Source organism: Pelecanus crispus, chromosome 9 (genome assembly GCF_030463565.1).
Source record: "Pelecanus crispus isolate bPelCri1 chromosome 9, bPelCri1.pri, whole genome shotgun sequence".
NCBI classification, from domain to species: Eukaryota; Metazoa; Chordata; class Aves; order Pelecaniformes; family Pelecanidae; genus Pelecanus; species Pelecanus crispus.
Genome location: NC_134651.1, coordinates 6,349,292 through 6,370,614, shown reverse-complemented (window position 1 = coordinate 6,370,614; position 21,323 = coordinate 6,349,292). Strand labels below are relative to the sequence as shown.

Below are 21,323 nucleotides of genomic sequence, written 5' to 3'. Positions count from 1 at the left end.
TAATTGTGTTCACATTTGGTTTATATTGTCGGTTACCCCGTGGTTTTTTGCTGTCGTGAAGCTGTGGTGCCAGCTGGCCTTCCCTTGACTTTCCGGATGCGATTCCACCTTTCTGCGTGGCTCATTCTTCTACTGCACCCACTTCAGGTGCAGCACGCTGTTACTTACATCCAACCACCCTTTTCACGTTGTCTAGGCTTCAGTTCTAGATGGATTTAATCATTCCCCACACAATATTCCTGCTTATTTATTACTCAGGTGATAAACTTGTCATCTCTCGAGTGAAACTAGTTTTGTTCCATCGGACAGATCACACGTCACCTCCTGAATTTGGAAGGAGACAAGCTGACAGATGAACACGTTCCTGCCTCTCCCCTTCACTGACTCAGTTTGCAATTTTCAGTCTAGCATTTCCTCAATCTAACTTTACAGCATTCTGTAAATTAAACATCTGATCTGTTTGTATCACCTAGAAATGCACATAGCTTAATACCGCTTTTTGATTAATGCCAGGCATGAGGATACTTAACCGCTTTGGGATGATTGATCCCACCCTCTGTCATCCAACGATACTGTCACCACGCAGCCCTTCGGAGGTTAGAAACCATGCATTTTACCTGAATCATGCTAATACTTAGATTTCTAATATACTTTGAAGTATTTCATTTTTCTTTAAAATACCAGAAAAGTTCGCAACATCTTGATATCTCATTTCATCCCAAGGCTGAGATTAGAAGCGCTTTACATGGTGACAGTGCACGCACACCCTAATGCACAAACCCCGATGTTTTTAAATGCTGCAGCATACAAATTGGAAGGCTGTGGACACTTCCTACTGCAATTCAGTCTCCTACAGTTACGAGACCAACTCCATAACCACAAAAGCTTCTTGCGCTGCCACGTCTTCCTTCACAAATGCTTCACACTTCAAAGAATGCGCAGCAGCTCAACTGGCAAGAAGTGAATTTTACACTTCAGTAACTAGTACTGTTCAACAGTACTCGATCTGGTGCCCATCGGGCACAGCTGAATGTCTTCATTAAAGTCAAAAGGGACAAGAAATATTTACTATTTTGTTACTATTATAAATAACGCTACCAATATTTAAGTGAATCTAAGGTAGTATGCTACAAGTGAACAATGATTCGCTAGACCAATAAAATAAGTAACCAAGAAGAATGACTTGCCAGCGATATGCTAAATAAACTGACACACGTAGGGCAATATTCTTAAAATTTGCCAGTTTTAAACCAAGTGCTACACATGCATTTATTTCAGCCACAGTGTGAATACCTTAAAAATCAATCCTTTTACCCTGTCACTCAAGCAGTTTTTCCTTGATCAGCATTGTTTTCTCCGACAAACTACATGTGTTGCAATTACTCATGCTTACACAAGTTATCAACACCCTATGACTTTTTCTCGTACAAATGACTCACCTTCAACTTTTTCTTTGCAGGGTTTTCAGCCTGATAGCTTCTCCCTTGCTTGGAAATACAGCAGTATAAAAATATAACATGGAATACAGAAATAAACAGGGTTAACTCTTGAAGTGGTACAGCTAGTTGTTCATTTTCTTCCATACTAACAGCCGAGCTCATTAAAATATTACCAATTATATCTTCATCCTGGTCAATACTGCTCATTTCTCTCTTCAGCTGTAAAATACAGGCAAGTACGTGGTAGCATTAAGGGTTTGCAATAATCTGAAACAATCAAGAATTCCTATATGCAAGACCAGTACCTTAAAACAAGGACAAAGCATTTTTGCTCCAAGGGGAAGGAAATCTGAGTGTGTGTATGGGACCGCGTTTGCTTATCTGTCAAAAAACCTCAAACCCTCACTATGAATAAAATCACCTAGAAAATCTCCAAAATACTATTTGTAGTAAAAGAAAAAAAAAATGTTAAGGAAGCTAACCACGTGATTTACAGAAACTAAGAACTCCCGAGAGTCACTGTAGGGCATATTTTCCATCAGCAAATAAAGTATAATTCTCATTTCTGATTTTAACTTTTCATAAATCCCAGCATTTTATATGGTGATGTGGGATTTTTCTCTTGTTCATTACCAAGCTGCTAAGGAGAGGTGTGAACAACTCAAACACTGCTCAAGCAGTCAACTAAGCAACAAAAGCTGTGCACCAGAGAACATGCCAAATACACGAGTGGTTGTATTTACACGTATAAACACCAACTTTATGTCAAGATACATAGAAATCTTAGTGTCAATAATACCTTCACAGAGCCGTAAGAGGTTTAGAAAATGGACTCGTGGTGAGGGAGGGCTATTGATCTTGTAGATTTTGCTAAAAATGCCCTTTAGAAAACTGGGGACCTGCTGCAGGACATCCCTGCAGGGAGTTTTAATTTACTGTAATCAAAGCAAGGAAGACTCCGTCCTCCCTGGAAAAGCACCGCTGTTAAACATCTTTCAAAAAGTCCAGTTCAGGCATCAGTGTTCAAAAATATTACAAAGACAAGTATTCTGACATTACAGTTCTTTATTTGTTTTTGAATCCACAATCTATACAGGTATTTACAAGGCATGAAAATGGATAACAGCACAAAATACAATTGAGGTATAAGCTAAGAGCACAGTATGTCATGTTTCAATAAATATAATTCAAAATTTGTAAACTAAGTGACCAGATAGATGCATCTTGTTTACTAAAACCATATAAAATATCTGTTAAATCTCACGTGAGGTAGAGGACAGTTTTGTGTGTCATGTAATGCAACCACAGCAACTCTAAGACTGTACATCATTGGCAAAGTATTAAAAATTGTTGAATGCACTGATCATTTTTCACAGGCTTCTACTACGGTTTCAGAATAGTCATTCAACCTGTTGCCTTGAGCTCACACAGACTCTGCTGGTTTGCAGCTACTTTCTGTAATTTATTAAGATAATTATACTGGCATGTCAACATGAATAAATACTTTTGAGAGTGAGTATGAAAACACAAAAACAGGTTTTGTCAATCACAGAAAGCAACATAATAGCAACAAAATATTTTAGACCAACTTTTTATTATTTCCTAGAATTAGTTTAAATACAGTACAACTGTGCTTTCCTTTAAGTGAGGTATCTATATTTGAAGAAAAAAAATTCAATTGATACTGTTAATCAATTTTCAAATAGCAAAATTTTATACCATTTGTTTGCTGTGCTTGATGAAGTGCTTAAAACTCGTTTTTCAAGCATTTTTCAACTGAACCACTAACCCTGAACCCCCCCCCACAATTTTCTAAGAAATGGAGACACACTACAAAATTGTCGTGTAATTTGTAAGCAATAGCTGCTTTCACAAAAGCTAAGAAATGGAGCTGTTTGAAATAGAAATATGCAACAAATAGAAAATTCTACAAGCTTTCCGTAATGAAAACTGATAAATACTTGCACTACAAATGCAATGAGCAAAAAGAAAATTGAAATTTGCAGCTTTCTGCTGCTTCCTAGTGACAGCTTAAATAAAATTACTGAAATATTGCAAGCACAGATTAACAGGTAGCTGTAATTACGTCTTTTGCTGACTTCACTATGTTATAGAAAATTCTGTTCTGTGGATTAATTACACGAATTAAGTGCAGAAAAAATACAAAGTTGTTATCTTTACTGACAATCAAAATATATACTCTACAAACAAATGAATTCTAGGAAGCTGACCATGACAGCATTTCAAGGCCACCTTCACGACTAATGCTAGGAAAGTTTTCCAAAAATTTCATAACACATTCTAGCTATCCCCTCCCCTGATATAAAACAAGAATGTATGAATAAAACGTTGTGACTTCTAAAATATGGGCCTTATTTTTTCAGGCCACCAGTAGCTTTATGCTCCCACTCAACTTTTCCTACTTCACTAATTGCATTATGCCTTTACTATATACAAATGATTTTACACCTAAGCTATTAATATATTAAATATAGAATAAAATTAGTTTAAGAATGTGAAACATAACTACATTTATCTAAATACCCAAGCTAAACGATATGCTTTACAAAAACTAAAACACAGACTTAGTTAAGTTTGGAGATTTAGATAAAAATCTCTTTCGTCTAGGGATACATGGCTACACTGTGAACGAGGGTGCTTTCAGACTGCCAAAATTACAAGAGTTTTACTCTCTAAGCTCATCTATTTTCTTGTTCATTAGAGTACACAAAGTATGTGAAAGTTCTCTTTTAAAAAAGCACAGGAGCGAACTAGATATTCATCTTGAATCCTACTTACTTTGTAGGCACACTAGGCAACTTTGATCTTGGTCTAGGTGTTCAATAATGCAACTTTCAAAATTACGGACAATTTTAGGATTTTTTCCTAAAGGCTTCATGTCACAACTACTCGGGAAAATGACGTCCTGCCTCAGATCAGCAGATCAGCAAGCAGTAACTGAAGGCAAAACAAATAATAATACATAAAATGAGCATGCTACGACTAAAAGCAAGGACCTAATGACGGAATTAGTTTCTACCGTTAAGTGTGCACTTAAGTGAGGGCCCTTAAGTGTGCATTCCAAGTTCCTATATTAGGCTGTAAAATAAACCATTCGATATAACTAGTATAAGGTAGTGAAAAGAGGTCAACATAGATTTGTTCTAGAACTTACACAGTATTATTTACAATTTACTAAAAAACTATCTTTCAAAGACTGTGAGCACACAAAATCTATGGCACATTTATGTATACATTATTACTTAAAATCAGTAAAAAATTAAGTCTACACATAGGAAAATTATTTATGTTATGTAAAGAGCCTGAAAGTAATATTTAAGAATTTTAAGAGGATTACAATAATTTAAAATGCATTCTAACCTTAGATTAACTAAATGGAATATTTACAAAGCTACTTTTAAAGTCATTTTAATAAATGTTCCATTAGCTTTTTCAGCCAGACGTTTTAAAACAATTAGGAGGCCTTATCTGCAGCTGGGATTGCCAAAACTTCATATAGCTGCTTGAGTTCTTGCAACAGTGAAAATATTAGTGCAAACTGCGGCCACCAGCATGTCAATAGTCTACAGCATAAGCCCGTTAAGAGCTGGTTGAGAGATGGCTGAAGTGCTGGCTGAGGCACAGGAACCCGGGCTGTACCAGTACTCCGCTGCAATTGCCACTGCTGAAGGTCACCCGGCGGCAAAAGGGGAAATTTGAGCAGAAGTCACATAACATAGACAAGACCCGAATGAAAACGGAATATACAGTATTCTAATATAATAATCCCATGAGGATTCCATACATTCAACGGCTAAGCTATAAATACTGTGGTAAATTAGTTACTGCAGCTGTATTAAATGAGTCTGTATGGCCTTATCTACACTGACAATCGAACAAGTCTGGTTCAAAACACTGATACTGAAAAGCAACTAGAAACGGTATCTTTTGATCCTCTGATAACACCCCAATGAAACCTTTCAGTTTCAGGATGGTGTTTTCTTACTTGCCCATCTAACTAATCCAGCGTAGGTTCTGCCAATCAAGTTGGACTACTTCAAGCTCCGGTGTCTAAGAATCACACTTTTACCAACATTCCTGCCTACTCTCCCTACAGCCACGTTTTTGGTGGTTGTTACAATAACACATTCATTGTGTTTTTAAAGCAAGTGGTGCATACACAGCCCGAAACATTTATACTCAACACCTTTCCTCCCAAACCATCACTACACTGCAGAGAAAGGCTTTTTTCTTTTCTTTTTTCTTTAAAGCAATCATTTGGAGATGGAGTTCAAGAAGGGAAAAACGTAACCCGGGTCCTCTTTTCTCATCAACACTGACAAAAAAAATTGTTTGATAATTTTTCATCTAAACTGCTTTAATTGTCAGTGTAAATATGACACAGAGTCCATAACCAAAATTACACACAGCTATAAAAGAATCATCCTATGACTCCATGACATTTAATCTACCGCCTCATTTCTCATTCAATTTAAAGATATGTGCAATTTTATCTTTCCCTGTGACATTCAGTCCTGTTATACCACTAAAAGAGAAACAAAAAAAGAACTCAGAAGTTTTCGGTTTCGGGGGGTGGGGTGGGATCAATGTAGGCTTTTACTAGTGGTTTCATCCAGAATTAATTGAATTATTAAGAGACTAATAAACCTAAGCAGCTCAAAACCAGAAGCTAAAGCACAGGTTAAAATTATGTAGTGAAATACTAGAACTACTGAAATATTCCTAGTCACTGACGTAACCAGCTAACATCTGTCAGCTGTACCAAACTTTTTAGAGAGAAGTGCAAAAAAGTATTTCTTCATCCAACTTTGTAGTCATGCGTTTAACCCACTGGGAACCAGACTTCTTAAGTACTCAAACATTATATATACATAAAACAGTAATTCTGTACAATTACACATTTTCAAATGTTATAGCTTAACAAACATGCTGTATTTCTTAATTCATGGTAACATTACCATGCCATTCAAATACAGAGACTATCAAAATGATTTTCAAAGTGCCATATCTCAGAACTTTATTTTTTAAGCTATTATCGCAATGTCAGTTAAGGCCTGTTCTATGTAATGAAAGAAAAATCCACAAGTTGGCAAGAAGCTCAAAGTGTGGAGGCTTAGGGTCCTAAAGAAACTAATACATATTTTTTAATAAATATTATTTTTCTTGAAAGTGTTAGTATCTGAAAACCAGTTAAGTCAAGCTTTCTCGGTTTCTAGAAGGAAAAGCCCCACCTTTAAGTCTGTTATTAATGTTTCTTTCATACCTACTACATAGAAGAAAACAAAAGAAAATACGTGAATTTTTAATTTCAAAAGATTCCACTGTAATTGTAAATTTTTTAATTTACCAAAAAACCTTCATGTTTTCTTCTTCCAGTGTGGCAAGCAAATGCTGGCTCTAAAACTCTTTAGCTTGATAATGAGTTGTTAAATAGAAAAATACTGAAAAGATCAGCTTGACTTCATACAATGAAATTATGGGAAAAATTCATGCTGGTAAATCACTTTTGCTGATCAATCACCTATCATCATGGTGATTTTAAGTTACAGATGAAAAGCTGCCTTTACTTTCCCCAGATTGAGAACACATAATTCTCACCAAAACCCAAACTATTTTTGACCTTGAAGAATTCAGAATGTTTTTAATGTACTTTTATAACTGGATATGCAATTGATGGCAAAATAAAGATCACCACATATATTTTAACAGACAATGTTAAAAGGTATAGACTCCTCAAGACTGCATTAGAAATAAACAGAAACTGTTCACTCTAAATCAAGAGTTTCATATTTTTCATCGTTTGAGAAAAACACCAGTACAAATAAATGCAGATTTTCATTGGTTAGGAAAATCTAAAAATGTATACCTATCTATCTCTATGTATTTATATATGTGTATATCTTCATCTGGCCTTGTCTGGGAAATAGAAATCCATAGAGAACACTTTCTTCTTATCACAGAGAAACTGCTCACAATTCATTAAAAACCAAAACACCCTGTTTGAAGGACGCAGTCATGCTTCCTCTTCCAATTTCTACTTTCCTTTTCCATTTTTCGAAGATTTCAAGATCTGTAGCTTCAGTTCCTTTATCATCATCTCTAACTTTTCCCTTGCCTCTCGTTCTTGTCTCAGCTCATCTTGAAGCTCCTGTCTATCTGCCTCTGCATGATCCAATCTCTGTCTCAATTCTGCTAGCTGTAAAATAGAAAGACAAAGAGGCAGAGCAAATTTTAGCAAACTTATTTGTCAATGTCAACTACTCATTTCAAGATGCTACTGATGACCACTATATGCATCAGATAAAAATATTTCTGTTCACCAGTATTTATCAGCTCATCTTCCACAATTATCAAGAGTAATGCAGTTACCTACTACACCACTAGCAAATGACATCAATATGGCAAGTTGCATAAAAATCACAGTACTATTAAAAAATGGAAAAGTCTAATTTTTAAATACATATAAATTGTAGTTATATGAACTGTCACACTAGACCGTGTCAATATGCATTTAATCTGTTAGGAAGATTGTGATGATGTCTGCATCAGATGTTTCACAGATCCCAGAATAAATAGCACTTTTCCATTTCCCAGGTTCCTTTCTCTTACCTGAAAAAATAGTACTTCTTTGTTTCAAAGCCTTAATGGATTTCTAGAACAAACAAAACCATCAAGACTATTTTCTGATACCTTTTAGCATAAATGAAACAGAATTACCAGAAATAAGATTCAGAAAATCTTGAACATAACTGCCTGTGCATTTATGTGTGTGTTCAAATATAAACATGAGTCCACCCAATTTCTTTTGTGAAACATTTTGTGTTTAAACACAGAAATTTTTTTTTTTTTCATCTTTAGAGTACAGTAAACCTCAAACTTGCTAGAGTGTCATCAGAACTTATTTACAGTGAGATCTGGAAACGTCTGATGAATTTTTCAAGTGTTGGAAAGTTACTGTCAAATTGCTTATAGGTATACTACCAGCAGTTAAAAAAGGGGGGAGACTGGAAACCAGTTATCTTCTCTACCATTGACTTAAGGGGTTATTTCTTACAAAAAGACCTCAGTGAATCTAAAAAATCCATCTGCCTTTATGATGATAGGTATCTATCTGATCTAAATCATCACTAAGCACACATCTCACTGAAAGTGAGGAAGACAGCTCACGAGAATGAAAGAAGCAGGAGCATACAGCATCATAGGTGTTCACCAATTGCTATAAAATGTACTGGGCAAAGGAACTGCTGTGCTGGTTTCAGGGAAACACCACATTCAGTGGACTTTCATCTCCGCTTGTATAACTGGAAATATTTAAACGGTTCTTAGTACAATCAAAAATATTTAAGCAGTTCTTAGACAGAAATAGGCTATTAATGCAAGTCTTCTGACACCACTATTTTGATTAAGTAAACTGTTGCAGTACGATAATGCCCACTGCCTGCATGTTACAGCACTTGCTACATAAGCACGCCTCTGGGAGAGTTTTGACTTCCAGCTCTAAGGAAAGGTTCCAGTACTGCTTGTACTGCCCTACTGTGACTGACAGGGTAAAGCAACAATCAAACTCAACAATTCAATAAAGAAGTCAAAAAGGGGGAGAAGACACCTCATGCATCTTCAGGCAGGCCTAAAAAGAAGAACAGACATTTAAACAAGTCCCAGATCCCAAATTATTAATCTTGTTTAACTGTTCAAAGAGGGTTCCTTCCAGTCCACAGCTCTCAGAGAGGAAGGGCGGCCTAGGCAACTGCTTCAAGAAGACATCGGATTAAGGCTTTTCTGAAATGCTGTATGCACAGCTTGGGGAAGTTATCTGTTGCCAGGACCTCTGTTTAACTCGGGTACTTCTGACAACTGCTTGGAACCTAGGGTCCAAAATCTATTATAAGATGTGATAAATGGAGAAAAAGGTTCAAACCGTATGTTGTGAATAGCTCTACCACACAGGTAGTAACAGAGGTTCCTTTCATGCAAGGAACGTATTTAGCTTTCAAAGTCTAACTTCAAACGAAACAATCAACCAATCTCCTTGGGGAACAACCTATGCTTTTTAGCCTCTAAAGAAAGTAAGCTACAGAAGCCATATAAAACATGCTATACATGATTATCTTCATAAATTAGAACATGTTGTTACTTGCAGTAATAGGGCTTGCACCACATGTTTAGTAAATCAGGCCTTAGTCAGAGGATTATTTCTGGCAGCAAAGGCTAGGAATCTGTGGAGTGGGATGTCATGAAATTAAATTCATGAGAAGGATTTACGATGCTAGTCTCTGCCCTACTCCCCCAAAATACCAAAACCTGTCTCTCAAGTACTGCCTGTTTCTTTGTTTGAGACGGTAAGAACAGGAAATATACACAGCTACAATCAAACGACCACAAAGCTTTACCCAACTTAAGTTTTAGATTTTGGTTACTTTAAAAAAAACTGTGAAGACTTGCTTTCTGTGACACAGTACAAAATACATCACAATCATAACTGCAACTGATTTTGAAAAGAGGCATTCCAAGGCTCCCTTTGGCATTAACTATATTTTCCCCACTGGAATGACATGAATAACCTCCAACATAAAGAAGCAGTAGTAGAAGTTAAAAGGAAAGTGAAAGAAAAAAAAAAAATCTCCACAGGTTTTGACAGATGAACAGAAGGCAGGAACGAGAGACAAAAATATGATTTTCATTTCCAAAAGAACTCTTGACCAAATGCTTTGATAAAGCACAGAAGGAGGCTCGTCAGATAGTGCAGAAGATTCTACCACCAAGGAACAGAAAGAGCAGCTATTGATCTGACAAAAAGGTGGTTGAGAGCTTTGGATTTTTTTTTTTTTTAACATAAAAGGAAGAAAAAGAGGAATAGCCTATTTCTGTAACTAAAATGAGAATGTTTAATTCTACAACATGGGCAAGCCTATATACGTTAAAAACACTATTTGTATTAAATGAGGATGTAACAGACCTTATGTTCAAGATTAATATTTCATCAATATCATCATATGTTTCTCTAAGTTGCATTCTACCTCAGTTTCAATCAAGGAACAGGAAAATAAACATTCCTGTCACTGTGACCTATCTTGGTATTTGTCTATGGTATCAGAACACAGAGAGAAGGTGAAACCTTAGGGTGGCTGCGCAATAGCTTCCCGATTTCCTGATACACTAAATACAGTTTGGTCTGAAACAAACTTTCCCTTCTCACCTGTGCTGCATATTCAGCTTCTTTGTCCTTTTCTAAATTGGAGTCACAGCTACACTTTTGCTTCATCACTTGGTCCAGTTTCTTCTCCAAGTCTCTCTGCTCAAAATAAAATTCTTCCATTCTTTGAGCATGCTCTGTTTGCAAACATTCAAGTTCTTTTTGTAAATTCTGCTGCTCTTCAGTTAGCTCCTTCATAGCTTTAGAGTTGCTTAACATTTCCACTTCCTGTCAAGAAAAATCAGGGTCACATACACCTCGGTTCTAAGACCAGAAAAACTGAATTTAAATGTGTATCTGGAAACAATGAGGCCAAAAAGAGCACATCTATCTACTGATAACAATAGCCTGATAATGGTATTTATCAACTTATCAATGACAGCCTGGAATTCTGTAGCAAGCATTTCATTTTTAAGAAACTATTTATACTTCCAAGTACATGAAGCTTCCAGAAACAGATTCACAACTTCCAGCACTGAACCTCAGAAGGCAGCAGCACTGACTTACTAAAATATACTTTGAAGATGTAAGAAGTGCATCGTCAGAAAACAGAATAAATGGGCTTGATTTCTTTTTCCACTAACATTTCGATATTTTTTGAAGTCTTACCTTTTTTTTTTAACTTATCTACAAACTTTACCTCCAACAGCAGAACACCTTAAAAGTAGCTGCTCTAGGGCCCTATCTGAGCTCATAGATTCTGAGCTTAACATTAAATAAACTAAACTAAACTAAGATATTGGGTCTGGTCTATGAATGTAAGAAGCAAAGACAGTATTTACCTTAATTCAGAAAACAGAAATGAGGCAAAATCACAAGTGAACACCAACTTCTAATGTCATCCATTATTAAAAAAAGACTAACAAAATCCCCCTAAAAACAAGGGCTTATCAAATAGAAATAGGAAGGTGGTATTCTTTTTTATACAGGACAGTGATAAGACCGTTTCTAGAATATTGATGTCTGCCTCTTTAAAGTCCTGAAAACTGAGAAATTTTAGAGGACTTAAACTGTATTTGCCAAAACACTTCAATGTTTGGAAAACATTTCAAAGTGAAAGTAGTTTTCATTTGGATAAAATAAAAGAAGGAGCTGCTTGAACACAGTAGTTGCAAACTGAAAAGACACCGATTCTCAGTGGACTTGAACCTAATGAGCATAAGGAATATTAAAGATTTGGTGTCTGGATGCAAGCTGGGGGGAAAATTATTTGTGTGGTGTTTCTAAATGAATGTAATCTGTGATATTGGTTCCAAAACCAACAAGCTAACACATTTTCTGATGTCAAAAGTGAAATGCACTCAGACTGGCACTGTACCATTTGAAGCTGCTGTTTCCTCCGCAAAATAGTATTTAGTTTTTCTTGCTGTTTGATATAGGTTTTCATTACTTCTTCCATGATCCTTCCCTTGTCATCTTCACAACTGATGTCCTTCATGAGTGTGGGGGACAAGGTTCGCACATCATTACCTACTTCAACACGGCTAGAGTCTCTAGTGATTTTGGAAGAAACACGTTCAAATTTTCCACCTCTTGCGGAACGAGCTGATACAGGTGGATCTATAGAGAAAAGAAGAACACAGCATGATAGTCACAGAAAATTAAACTTCCAGAGTGAAAAAAATGCAATGAAAACTGAAGATTATAAAAAGATCAAAAGAATTTTTGGAAAACTGAAGTGACATCACAAAATACTAGCTTGGTGTTCAGCTTTCCAAAATTATATGCTATAAAAATTGAAAAGACTTCAATGTAATTTTCACTACTCACCTAAACGTTTATGCTGCTCCACACCAGTTTTCAAGTCAATTTTTTCCTGTTCTTCAAGAGAAAGCTCTGGATAGGAGGCAGCTTTTTTGTGCTTTCCACTACTGAGCTTCTTCTCTGACTGTCCAGCTGAGGATTTATTTACTTCTGAAACTTTGACTGTTGTTTTTGCAACATCCTTATATTGTGATGCAAGAGATACATTTGGGGCAACCACTTTATCACACATGTAAAGGTAGTAACTGAAACAGTAGAATTAAGAATGAAAGGTAAGGCATAATAAATGATGACTGGTAGAGAGCAGTAAGTTTAATTTAACGTGATTTCAAACTGTAAAAGCTTCAATGAAAAATAACCACAACCTTTTTCAATTTTTCCTATGCAAAAGGAAATCCTAATGACCCACTTAATCTTCACTGAGTAGATTATCCAGATAAGGTTTTGAGGCTATCAAACAAGAGGATTTTTCAAACATGGCTGATTAAAAAAAATCATACAGAAAATCATATGAAGTCTTCATTTAAATGCAAAGAGTGAAAGTAGAACGCCACTGAATCCAGACTATCTAGCATTTTCATAATCCTTATATTAGCAGCGGAGGATGGGGGAAGCGATCAGTGTAGTGAGAATGAGCATATCGCTCTTTAAATAGCAAAGCTGTGTCCTGACAGTGCTGGGGCATGTCTGAGACCAATGCTGGACCTTCTTTCCCACATATATTGACCAACCTGTCTGGACTTTCACAGCTCCGGGACTCCTGGGAGCATCCTTCTGTACCGCTCTAACCTAGCCACTCAGCTTTTGTCTAGTGCAGAGGGAAAAGAGTGCCAATTGTATTAAGGTCAGCGCCAAGATAATCAGCATTACAATGCTGGAGTTAACACTGCTGTCTTCAACACTTTCCTTTCTCCCAGTTCTGAAGGAAGGCACCGATAGAAACAGCAAACTGAGCAACCATCACAGAAGTTCCACCATTCACGTGTTTGTGTGGGAACTAGTTTGGTGCGCATGTGTTGCTTTGATGCATGCTGCTAGCCAAAAGAATCTGATCTCACCCATATATGGTAAACACGTAACCACATGGGGATGAGGGTAAGAGGTACATCAAGAAAAAACTGTTTCCCTCATTGATGCAGACGACAAACTTTGTACTATGTTAAGGAAATGCACTTGGTTTCTAAAACCAGGAAACTAATCAAACTAATCAACAGACAGTTCAGCCATAGCCATGGTTCCAGTGTGGAAGAAAGCCTTTAAATGCCTTTTACAAGTCTTTTTTGAAAAGAAATTAAGTTGCACTCATGGTAAATAGGCCCTATGCAGCTTTCCACACGCATGCGCTATACTATAATACAAAAGATTAAAAATTACCTTCTGTCATTTCTACTCTGAAAAGGAGAATTGTAATTACATTTCATTGTATTGCCTACTGAAGAACGCTCACAGATCGCAGCTTGAGTCCTGTACCAAAAACCACTCGTAAGCAGTTCATTTAATATTTACACTAAGAACTGCATAAAAAGTTCATGCTCCATTATGCCTGTGTGATCCCTTAGAGTTTTCCTAACAGCTCAGGTTGCAAGTACATTTTTTTCAGTCTGAATTATCTTTAAATAGCTAAAAGTATTTAAATACCTGTACATACAGTGTTTATAGGTCTACACAGGCAATTCAGTTACCTGGGATGGAAAAAGGAGGGTGGTTGAGGATCAGCTTCTGCTTCTTGCTTTATAACTGGATACCACTGCGATAATTCCAGGCTCTGCTGTGAATCTGCCTAAAGAAAAGGAAATAAATTGGTAACTGGAAGATAGGTATGTGTTATTTACATTTTCACAAATGCTCCTCAGTGGAATGGCATTTACACCACTAATACATACACACCAGAGAACCCGGGGTACTGGAAAATGGAGTGTCTTTGGCAGAGATGCAGGGTGATGCAAGCCGCAGAAGTTTCTTCTATCTCCCATTTCCCATTATGGGCAAAGTAGCAACGAAATTAAAAGGAAATCTCTTTACAAACCTACATAAAAGCTCTGCTGAGTTTCCAGAACTCTGCCAGAGGCATGCTAAAAATGTTTGGGAGAAACAGAAAGCAGAAACTAGAATTCCCAAAAGGTTGTAGGAGCCTTTTGCAATAAAGTATCTACATCGTAGTAAGCACTTGCCAGATACTTTATTACAAAATAAAACCTGTGAATAAAATGGTACAATTACTGGTGTTCCAGAGACAGAACTTTCTTCAGTTGTCACGAATTTTTATTGCAAAAGTGGGCAAAGCTGCTGCACTAGCATGACAACTCCATTTCCTTTGCAGTAACAAACAAAATTAATTCAGGAGCATCAGAATAGATCATCTTAAAAAAAACTTCTGTGCATTTTGTGTTTGGTTTGCAATTCTCGTTCTGTTTGTCTCAAGACATGTTTTTGGAATTACTCTTTAGTCAAAGTTACTGGTGATACTTGGTACTCCATGGCAAAGGTACTATTAATTTCAAGTGAAAGGTGTTTCATCATATATTTAAACAAGACTCGTAGCTAAGAAATGGATTCTTAATTTCATTGTATTAAAATAGCCCTGGGAAGCGGGTTTTTGGGTAAGGTGTGGTTGGTTGACCCCAGCCAGCAGCTCCCTCACCACCACCCCCAGGGGATGGGGACAAAAGCAAGACAGCTTATGGGTCAAGATAAAGACAGTTTAATAGATGAAAGAAAGAGAAAAAAAACAAGTGAAGCAAAGGATATCGCTCACCACCTCCCACAGGTAGACTGATGCCCAGCCAGTCTCCGAACAGCATCTGCCTTGGATGCCAAAACCCCCTTTCTTCCTCTTCTACCCCATTTTTTTCTGCTGACTGTGACATTATATGGTATGGAATATCTCCTTGGCCAATTTAGGCCATCTGTCCTGGCTGTGTCCCCTGCCAGCCTCTCACCCACCCCCAGCCTACTGCCTGCAGGGGCCAAGCGTGGAACACAGAAAGCATTGACGCTGCGGAAGCACTGTGCAGCGGCAGCCAAAACATCGGTGTGCTACCAACACTGTTTTAGCCACGAATCCAAAGCACAGCACCATACAGGCTGCTGTGAAGAACGTTAACACCATTCCAGCCAGAGCCAGTACCTTTGGAAAGTTGCTCAATTAAAAAAAAAAAAAAAAGCCTAAAAAAATCCTACTGTACCGAAAGCTTCATCCAGCATTCTAACATCTCCGCAATTTCTTGTGGACAAGATACATTATCAGAAAAGTTTATATTTACACACTCTGAAATAAACTGTCACAGAGCTTCATCTCTGGCAGTCAAGAGAGTACCCAATTACACGTGTGGCTTGTACCAAGGTCTGCAGAATCAAATCCCACTTGACCATGAGAGAGACCAAATCCCATCTACAATATTCTGGTCAAAACTTCCAGCCCACTAAATTCAGCTCCAGCAATGAAACTGAAATTGAACTCCACCCCTGCAGTTCCTTAAATCAGTTCCAACGCAGACAGAAAGGAGGGAGGATACAAGGAAGCTAAGGTCCAGAATAGTAAATTCATAATCAAGCCTTTAAAAAATAAAACTTGAAATACAGCAAATAATCTCTCAAAAAATGGCCTCATCCTGACACTTGTCAAGTTTCCTCTACTTATTCAGATCATTCTAATAATTTGAATAATGTACAAATATTCCCCTACTTATATTACAGCTAGTACACAGTAATCCAATTTTAACTTCTGAATCGCATCTTGTCCATACTTTAGGACTCACATTTTAACACGTTTATATATTTATGTATGGAATTATATATCAGGTAATCTGTATTTTCAAGTTAGCAGGTCAGATTTTTACATTCCCACCTATTTCAAATGGAAACTAACTGTACTGTCTACTCATTAACGTGCATTTTGCAAATGAATTACATAACATGCAACCAAATTTTTACTTAGGAAAAAAAATGAAAGGTAATCGTAAATAAACACGAAGTCTTTTTCCAACACAATTCCTCCCTCATTATCCAGGTTAATAAAATAGAGATAAAGCATCTACCTCAATATATACATGCATATTCCTTTACCTAACAATCTGTTTAGTTTAGATGCTCTTAAACAATTATATAAATGCAATAAAGTCAGGTACACTTAAAATTCATTGAATGACTTCTACCTAAACCGTTCGAAAAGGGTACCTGAAAAACAACTCTTATTTTTCTTCTGAAGCTAATTGTACAAAGCTGGTTTTTAAGGAAAAAAAATATATAGGTAAATAGTGGTTTCAGCCTAATCATTAAGCCACTAGTTTTAGCAGAGATTGGACTGATGAAAATACTCAGAAGAAACGTTAACTCTCCATATCGCGAGCTTTCCCCCACGCACAGTGATGAACTCAAGGAATTAGTCTGAGCCGCAAGACAAAGTTTTAGTGCAGAGCGATTATCAGAAACTGTCACAAAGTCAAAGAGAACGATAGACAAGACAACCTCAAAAATGCGTTGGCACTTCTGAGGACTGACTCGGCAAAGGTGGTGAAGGTGACAGAAGAGCGAATGGAACATCCTGCAAATAAATTTCCCTAGGAGTGTAAGAAAAGGGAATGTCTGCACATTGTACCCAACACCTCCTTCACACCTCAGAAATGAGGGAAAAAAAAGACAACTGAATTAGCCCAAGCTTCCCCAGGACAAGGAATCAGAGGCTGTGCTCCACCACTCCCCTATTAAACTCCCGTTGTTTTGGGGCTCAACCTCCTGGACTGCTCTTGCTGCTATTCTGAAATCCACCACAAAACAGGCAACATGGATATATCATCAAACCAGCAGCCATCAAACAGACGTCTAAATGCCAAATACACTGAAAAGAAACATAGTCATGGGGCAGGAACCTTTTAAAAACCTCCTAAGTTTAAATTATACCAAAATGTAACTTCTATGAACGGAAACATCTATGATGTTCAATATTTATCTGGTGCTTATTATTTAAAGTAGAAGCTCTCTAAGGGAAAAATAAGCTCTGTATTTTTGAACCACAGCACAGACTTGCAGCAGTATTTTAGCAAAAAATACGATGTCTATTATTAACCATTGTCAAGATACCGGCCTACAGCTCATTACTTGAGCTGCTTAAAACCCCCTCTTTTCAGTATATTTCTCTGTACAAGTGGTTTAAACAGAAAGCTATTGCTGAACAAGCAGACTTCGGGCTTCTAAATACCAATTTCCCAATGCACCGTTACCCTGCACGCAAAGCCATGAGCTGGGTGGTTAGCAAGCCAGGTCACCATACACCGCACGTGTGCGTGCTGGAGGAAAAATAACAAATGAAGAATTAATTTGTAATACTTGATTTTTGTAGTACTTGATTTTCAAGCTTTCTGCTTTGCCTAGCTGCTGAAACACACATAAACCGCATAAAACATACTCAAAGGTCAAACGGGAGAATGAAAATTTCCACAGTAGCTCTGAATTTTCCAGCGACTGTATACCTTAGAACAGAACAAGAAACAACAAAGCCAAACCAGCTCGAATGAAGTTACTTAGAGCCCAAAGAGGAAAGAAATTACCGCACCTTTTAATGAGAAATGTATTTTTCCACAGTGAAGCTCTCTCACAAAGTCAACTTAGGCTTGATTTGACAAGCATCCCACTTACAAAAGGCAAGCAAGGCGCTTCCAAAACAAGTATTTACGTGTGAGCAGAGATTTGGGAGTTTTACAAGAGTAGGTGAACTTACTTTGGACCGAGTTCTTTTCTGATTTTTCTCGCTAAATTTCTCCTTCATTTCCTCCAAGAGATGCTTCAGTTCCCGCTCCTCCGACGTTCCTAAGTATTTTTGGTTAATATGCAGGTAGCAGTGCCACTTGGCCGATTCAAATCCCCAGTGGCAGGTCCTCTTGTCTGGGGATCTGTGTGAATGCATCACAAAGGTCTGGGGGGAGAACATCCCGTAGCACTCCAAACACTGGATACACGGGTCATCCGGCGCAAGGTAGAACTGAGGTGCAAACAACCCCTGGCACTTGCCCAGGCATTCATGCTCTACTTCAAAGGCACTGCCAGTCTCCTTCAGTTGGGCCAAGGTGTTCTTACCAGGGAGAAACCCGCCATTTTGCGGAAAAGTGCGAGGACGTAGTAAAGCATTGCATAGTCTCTGAGCATCAGTCAGCGTAATTAGCCCACAGGACGGAGCATTAAATGGAAGAATTCCCAAAACCTTCAGAATATGAAGCTGGTCGGAAGTGCACCTGGAGCAGTATATATACAGTTCATCACACACCGTATTGATCTGTTGCAATGAAAAGTCTCGGAGAACGGAATTCAGCACTTGAGGCAAGCAAAGTCTTTTTTCCCCTCCGACTTTAAAACAAGAGATAGATTCCCCCTCCAGTATAGTCTGGGTGAGTTCTGTGGAGCTGTCCGGAGGAATGAGCAGCGGACCAGAAAGAATTTGCGGCGACGGAAGAGGCAAGAAGACAGTGGGTGACATACTTTCCTGGGAATAACGAGCTGAAAAAGCTGCCGGTCCACCCAGCGAACTCTGGCTGCTCAAGTGGAACTGTGCCAACGTGTGTTTCAAACCTGGATTTAAATTCAAAGGTTCAGATAGTGAAGCACTGTTTGGCTTGGCGGTTTCCCCATCAGCCTCCACAGGAGTTTCGTCATATTCGTCCAAGTTTTCCTTCTTTATTGTTGGCAATTTATTTATTACAACTCGTACTTTGCTATTTACATGCATTTCTGTCATTGCCTTTTTTAACGGAGGACTCCCATCCTCTTGGATCCCACTCCTTTTTTGGTCTGAAACTAGACCTAGAGGGAAGTTTATGTGCGGGCTTTCCATTGCTGAACACCAGAACTTTAATTAAGTAAGTCTTGAGTGTGCATTTTCCTGCTTGTTCATACAAAAAACTACTTCAAGTGATCTTGATTACCTCAGGCACGCCAAGTTTTGCACTCCTTTCAGTAAAATGCTACTTCTTCAGCCTCCAACAGTAAAAACTGTAACCCATTTTGCATGTAATACCATAAAATTAACAACGGAGAGGTTACACAATTTTTTCTTTTAGTTTTATAGTTATTTGTTCAATTTGCTCTCATAAAAAAACCGCTGCACTATGTATACAAAAGGCTCTTCTTCATACCCTACCCACTATTTTACACAGTAGTCTTGTACAGCAATTCAGTAGAAAACGATGAGTTGATGCAAGAGTGTCCATCCTTGATCATTTTTTTCCCTTTAAAAAATATACTGCCTTGTCAAATAAGTCTCTATTTAAATATCAAAATAGAAAAATGGTCTCAGTTCGAAGAACGCCGATCTTAATGCAACCGATCCAAAATTTAGTTTTAAGTTGTATGAAATTTTTATTCGGCGCTTTCAGTTCTTGGAGATCAAACAATCTTAAGGGCTTGCTTTATTGTGCTGCCAACTTTCCGATTTCACCACCGCCACGGGAGTTACTATGGCAGTTCACAAGTAAATCCCCAAATTAGAGGCTGATCCAGATCGCCGGCCAAAACTGAACGTCCCTAGAGAGTCACCTTTCGCCCAGATGTCACTGCTGTGTGTCAGAATTTTCCCACCCAGAGTTATTAGCAATAGAGGTGAGGTCCAGGCCATGGGCTAAATTCATGTCTTGTGCTACCAGAGTTCCGTCAGTCTTTCCAGACAACCTGCGAGAAGAGAAAGAGGTCGGTCATAAGCCGTCCCCAACCGGGGGTTTGCTCGGTCAGAGCAGGGATACGTTTCCCCCATGAATTACGAAACACCAGCGCGCAGGGAGAGCTCTCCTTTAAAGCCGCCCGCCCCGGCAGATGGGGACGCCGGCAGCAGCCGACAGCTCCCGCAGCGCTGCCCGCACCGCCCGGCGAGCCGCGGGCGGGCGGGGGGCGGCCCCGGGGCGGCCCTCTCGCGGCGTGCGCCCCCGGAAGGCCGGCGCCTGCGGAGCGAGGAGGGCCGCTCTCCGTCCCCCGCGCCCGGCAGCCGGCCCCGCGGCCCCGCAGCCCCTTCCCGGAAGGGCCCCGGGACGCCGCATCCCGCCCTCCCGCGCCGGGACTCGCCTCAGCGCCGCCGGCACCGCTCCGGGCGGGGCTCCCCCCCCCGCCGCCCTGCCCGGCTCCCCGGGGGCGCAGCCCGCCGCCGCCGCCGCCTCCCCCCCCGTCCCCTCTCCCCGGCGGCGCCGCGCCCCTCCCCCCCGCTCAGCCCCGTCCCCCTCAGGCGCTCCCGCCCCTCCCCCACCGCGGGCCCGCCCGCACCCCGCACCCCCCACCCGCCCCCCCCGCCATTCCCCCGGTGACTTCCCCGGCTCCTCACCCGCCGCCGCGGGGGCTCCGGCAGAGCCCGGGGAGCGGAGCCGGCGCCGCGCACGCACCGCCCACCCGTGACCTCACTGCGGAGACACGGAGGAGACGGCGGCGGCCACGGAGACGGCGGCGGCGCGCGGGCACCAACCCGCAGGCGGCGCGCGCCGCCGCCGCAGCCCCGCCCCCTGTCTGGGGCAGCGGCGGGAGCGGCCGCCCCTCCCCCCCCCGGCCCCCCGCCGCCGCCGCCGCCGCCTCAGCGCCGGGGAACCCTCCCCCACCCCCCGCCCCGCCGGGACAAGGGAGGGGGAGAAATGAAAAACCGCAGAGGGGACAAAAAAAATAAAGGAGAAAAAGACGCGAATGTGTTATTGGTGACGGGCGCTCGCCCGTCCGCTCGCCGCCTCCCTCCCCTCAGCCCGCCCGGGTCAGAGCCGGCCCCGGGCCCCCCCGCCGCCGTTACAGCCCGCGGGGGCGGGGGCGGGGAGGCGGCGGGGGGATGGGGCTGAGAGCAGCCGTGGCAGAAAGGGGGAAGGAGCCAAGCGGGAGCGCCGGCAGCAGCCAGGGCGGGGGAGGCGGAGGGAGGCCCGGGCGGGGACAGGGAGGTGTCAGGCGTAGCGCTC

The 21,323-nt window shown here is 40.2% G+C and overlaps 2 protein-coding genes across 3 annotated transcripts in view; one reads left to right on the top strand and one right to left on the bottom strand.

Moving 5' to 3' along the window:
- EIF5A2 (eukaryotic translation initiation factor 5A2) overlaps window positions 1-21,323 on the top strand; it is a 472,944-nt gene that overhangs the window by 118,318 nt on the left and 333,303 nt on the right. The window lies entirely within an intron of this gene.
- On the bottom strand, window positions 7,479-19,240 carry SKIL (SKI like proto-oncogene). Its single transcript, XM_009485193.2, has 6 exons — window positions 18,134-19,240; window positions 14,100-14,197; window positions 12,424-12,662; window positions 11,972-12,213; window positions 10,657-10,881; window positions 7,479-7,656 (listed from the first exon to the last, which is right to left on the bottom strand). The coding sequence occupies exons 1-6, from the start codon at window positions 19,238-19,240 to the stop codon at window positions 7,495-7,497; spliced, it is 2,073 nt and encodes a 690-aa protein (XP_009483468.1). The 3' UTR covers window positions 7,479-7,494.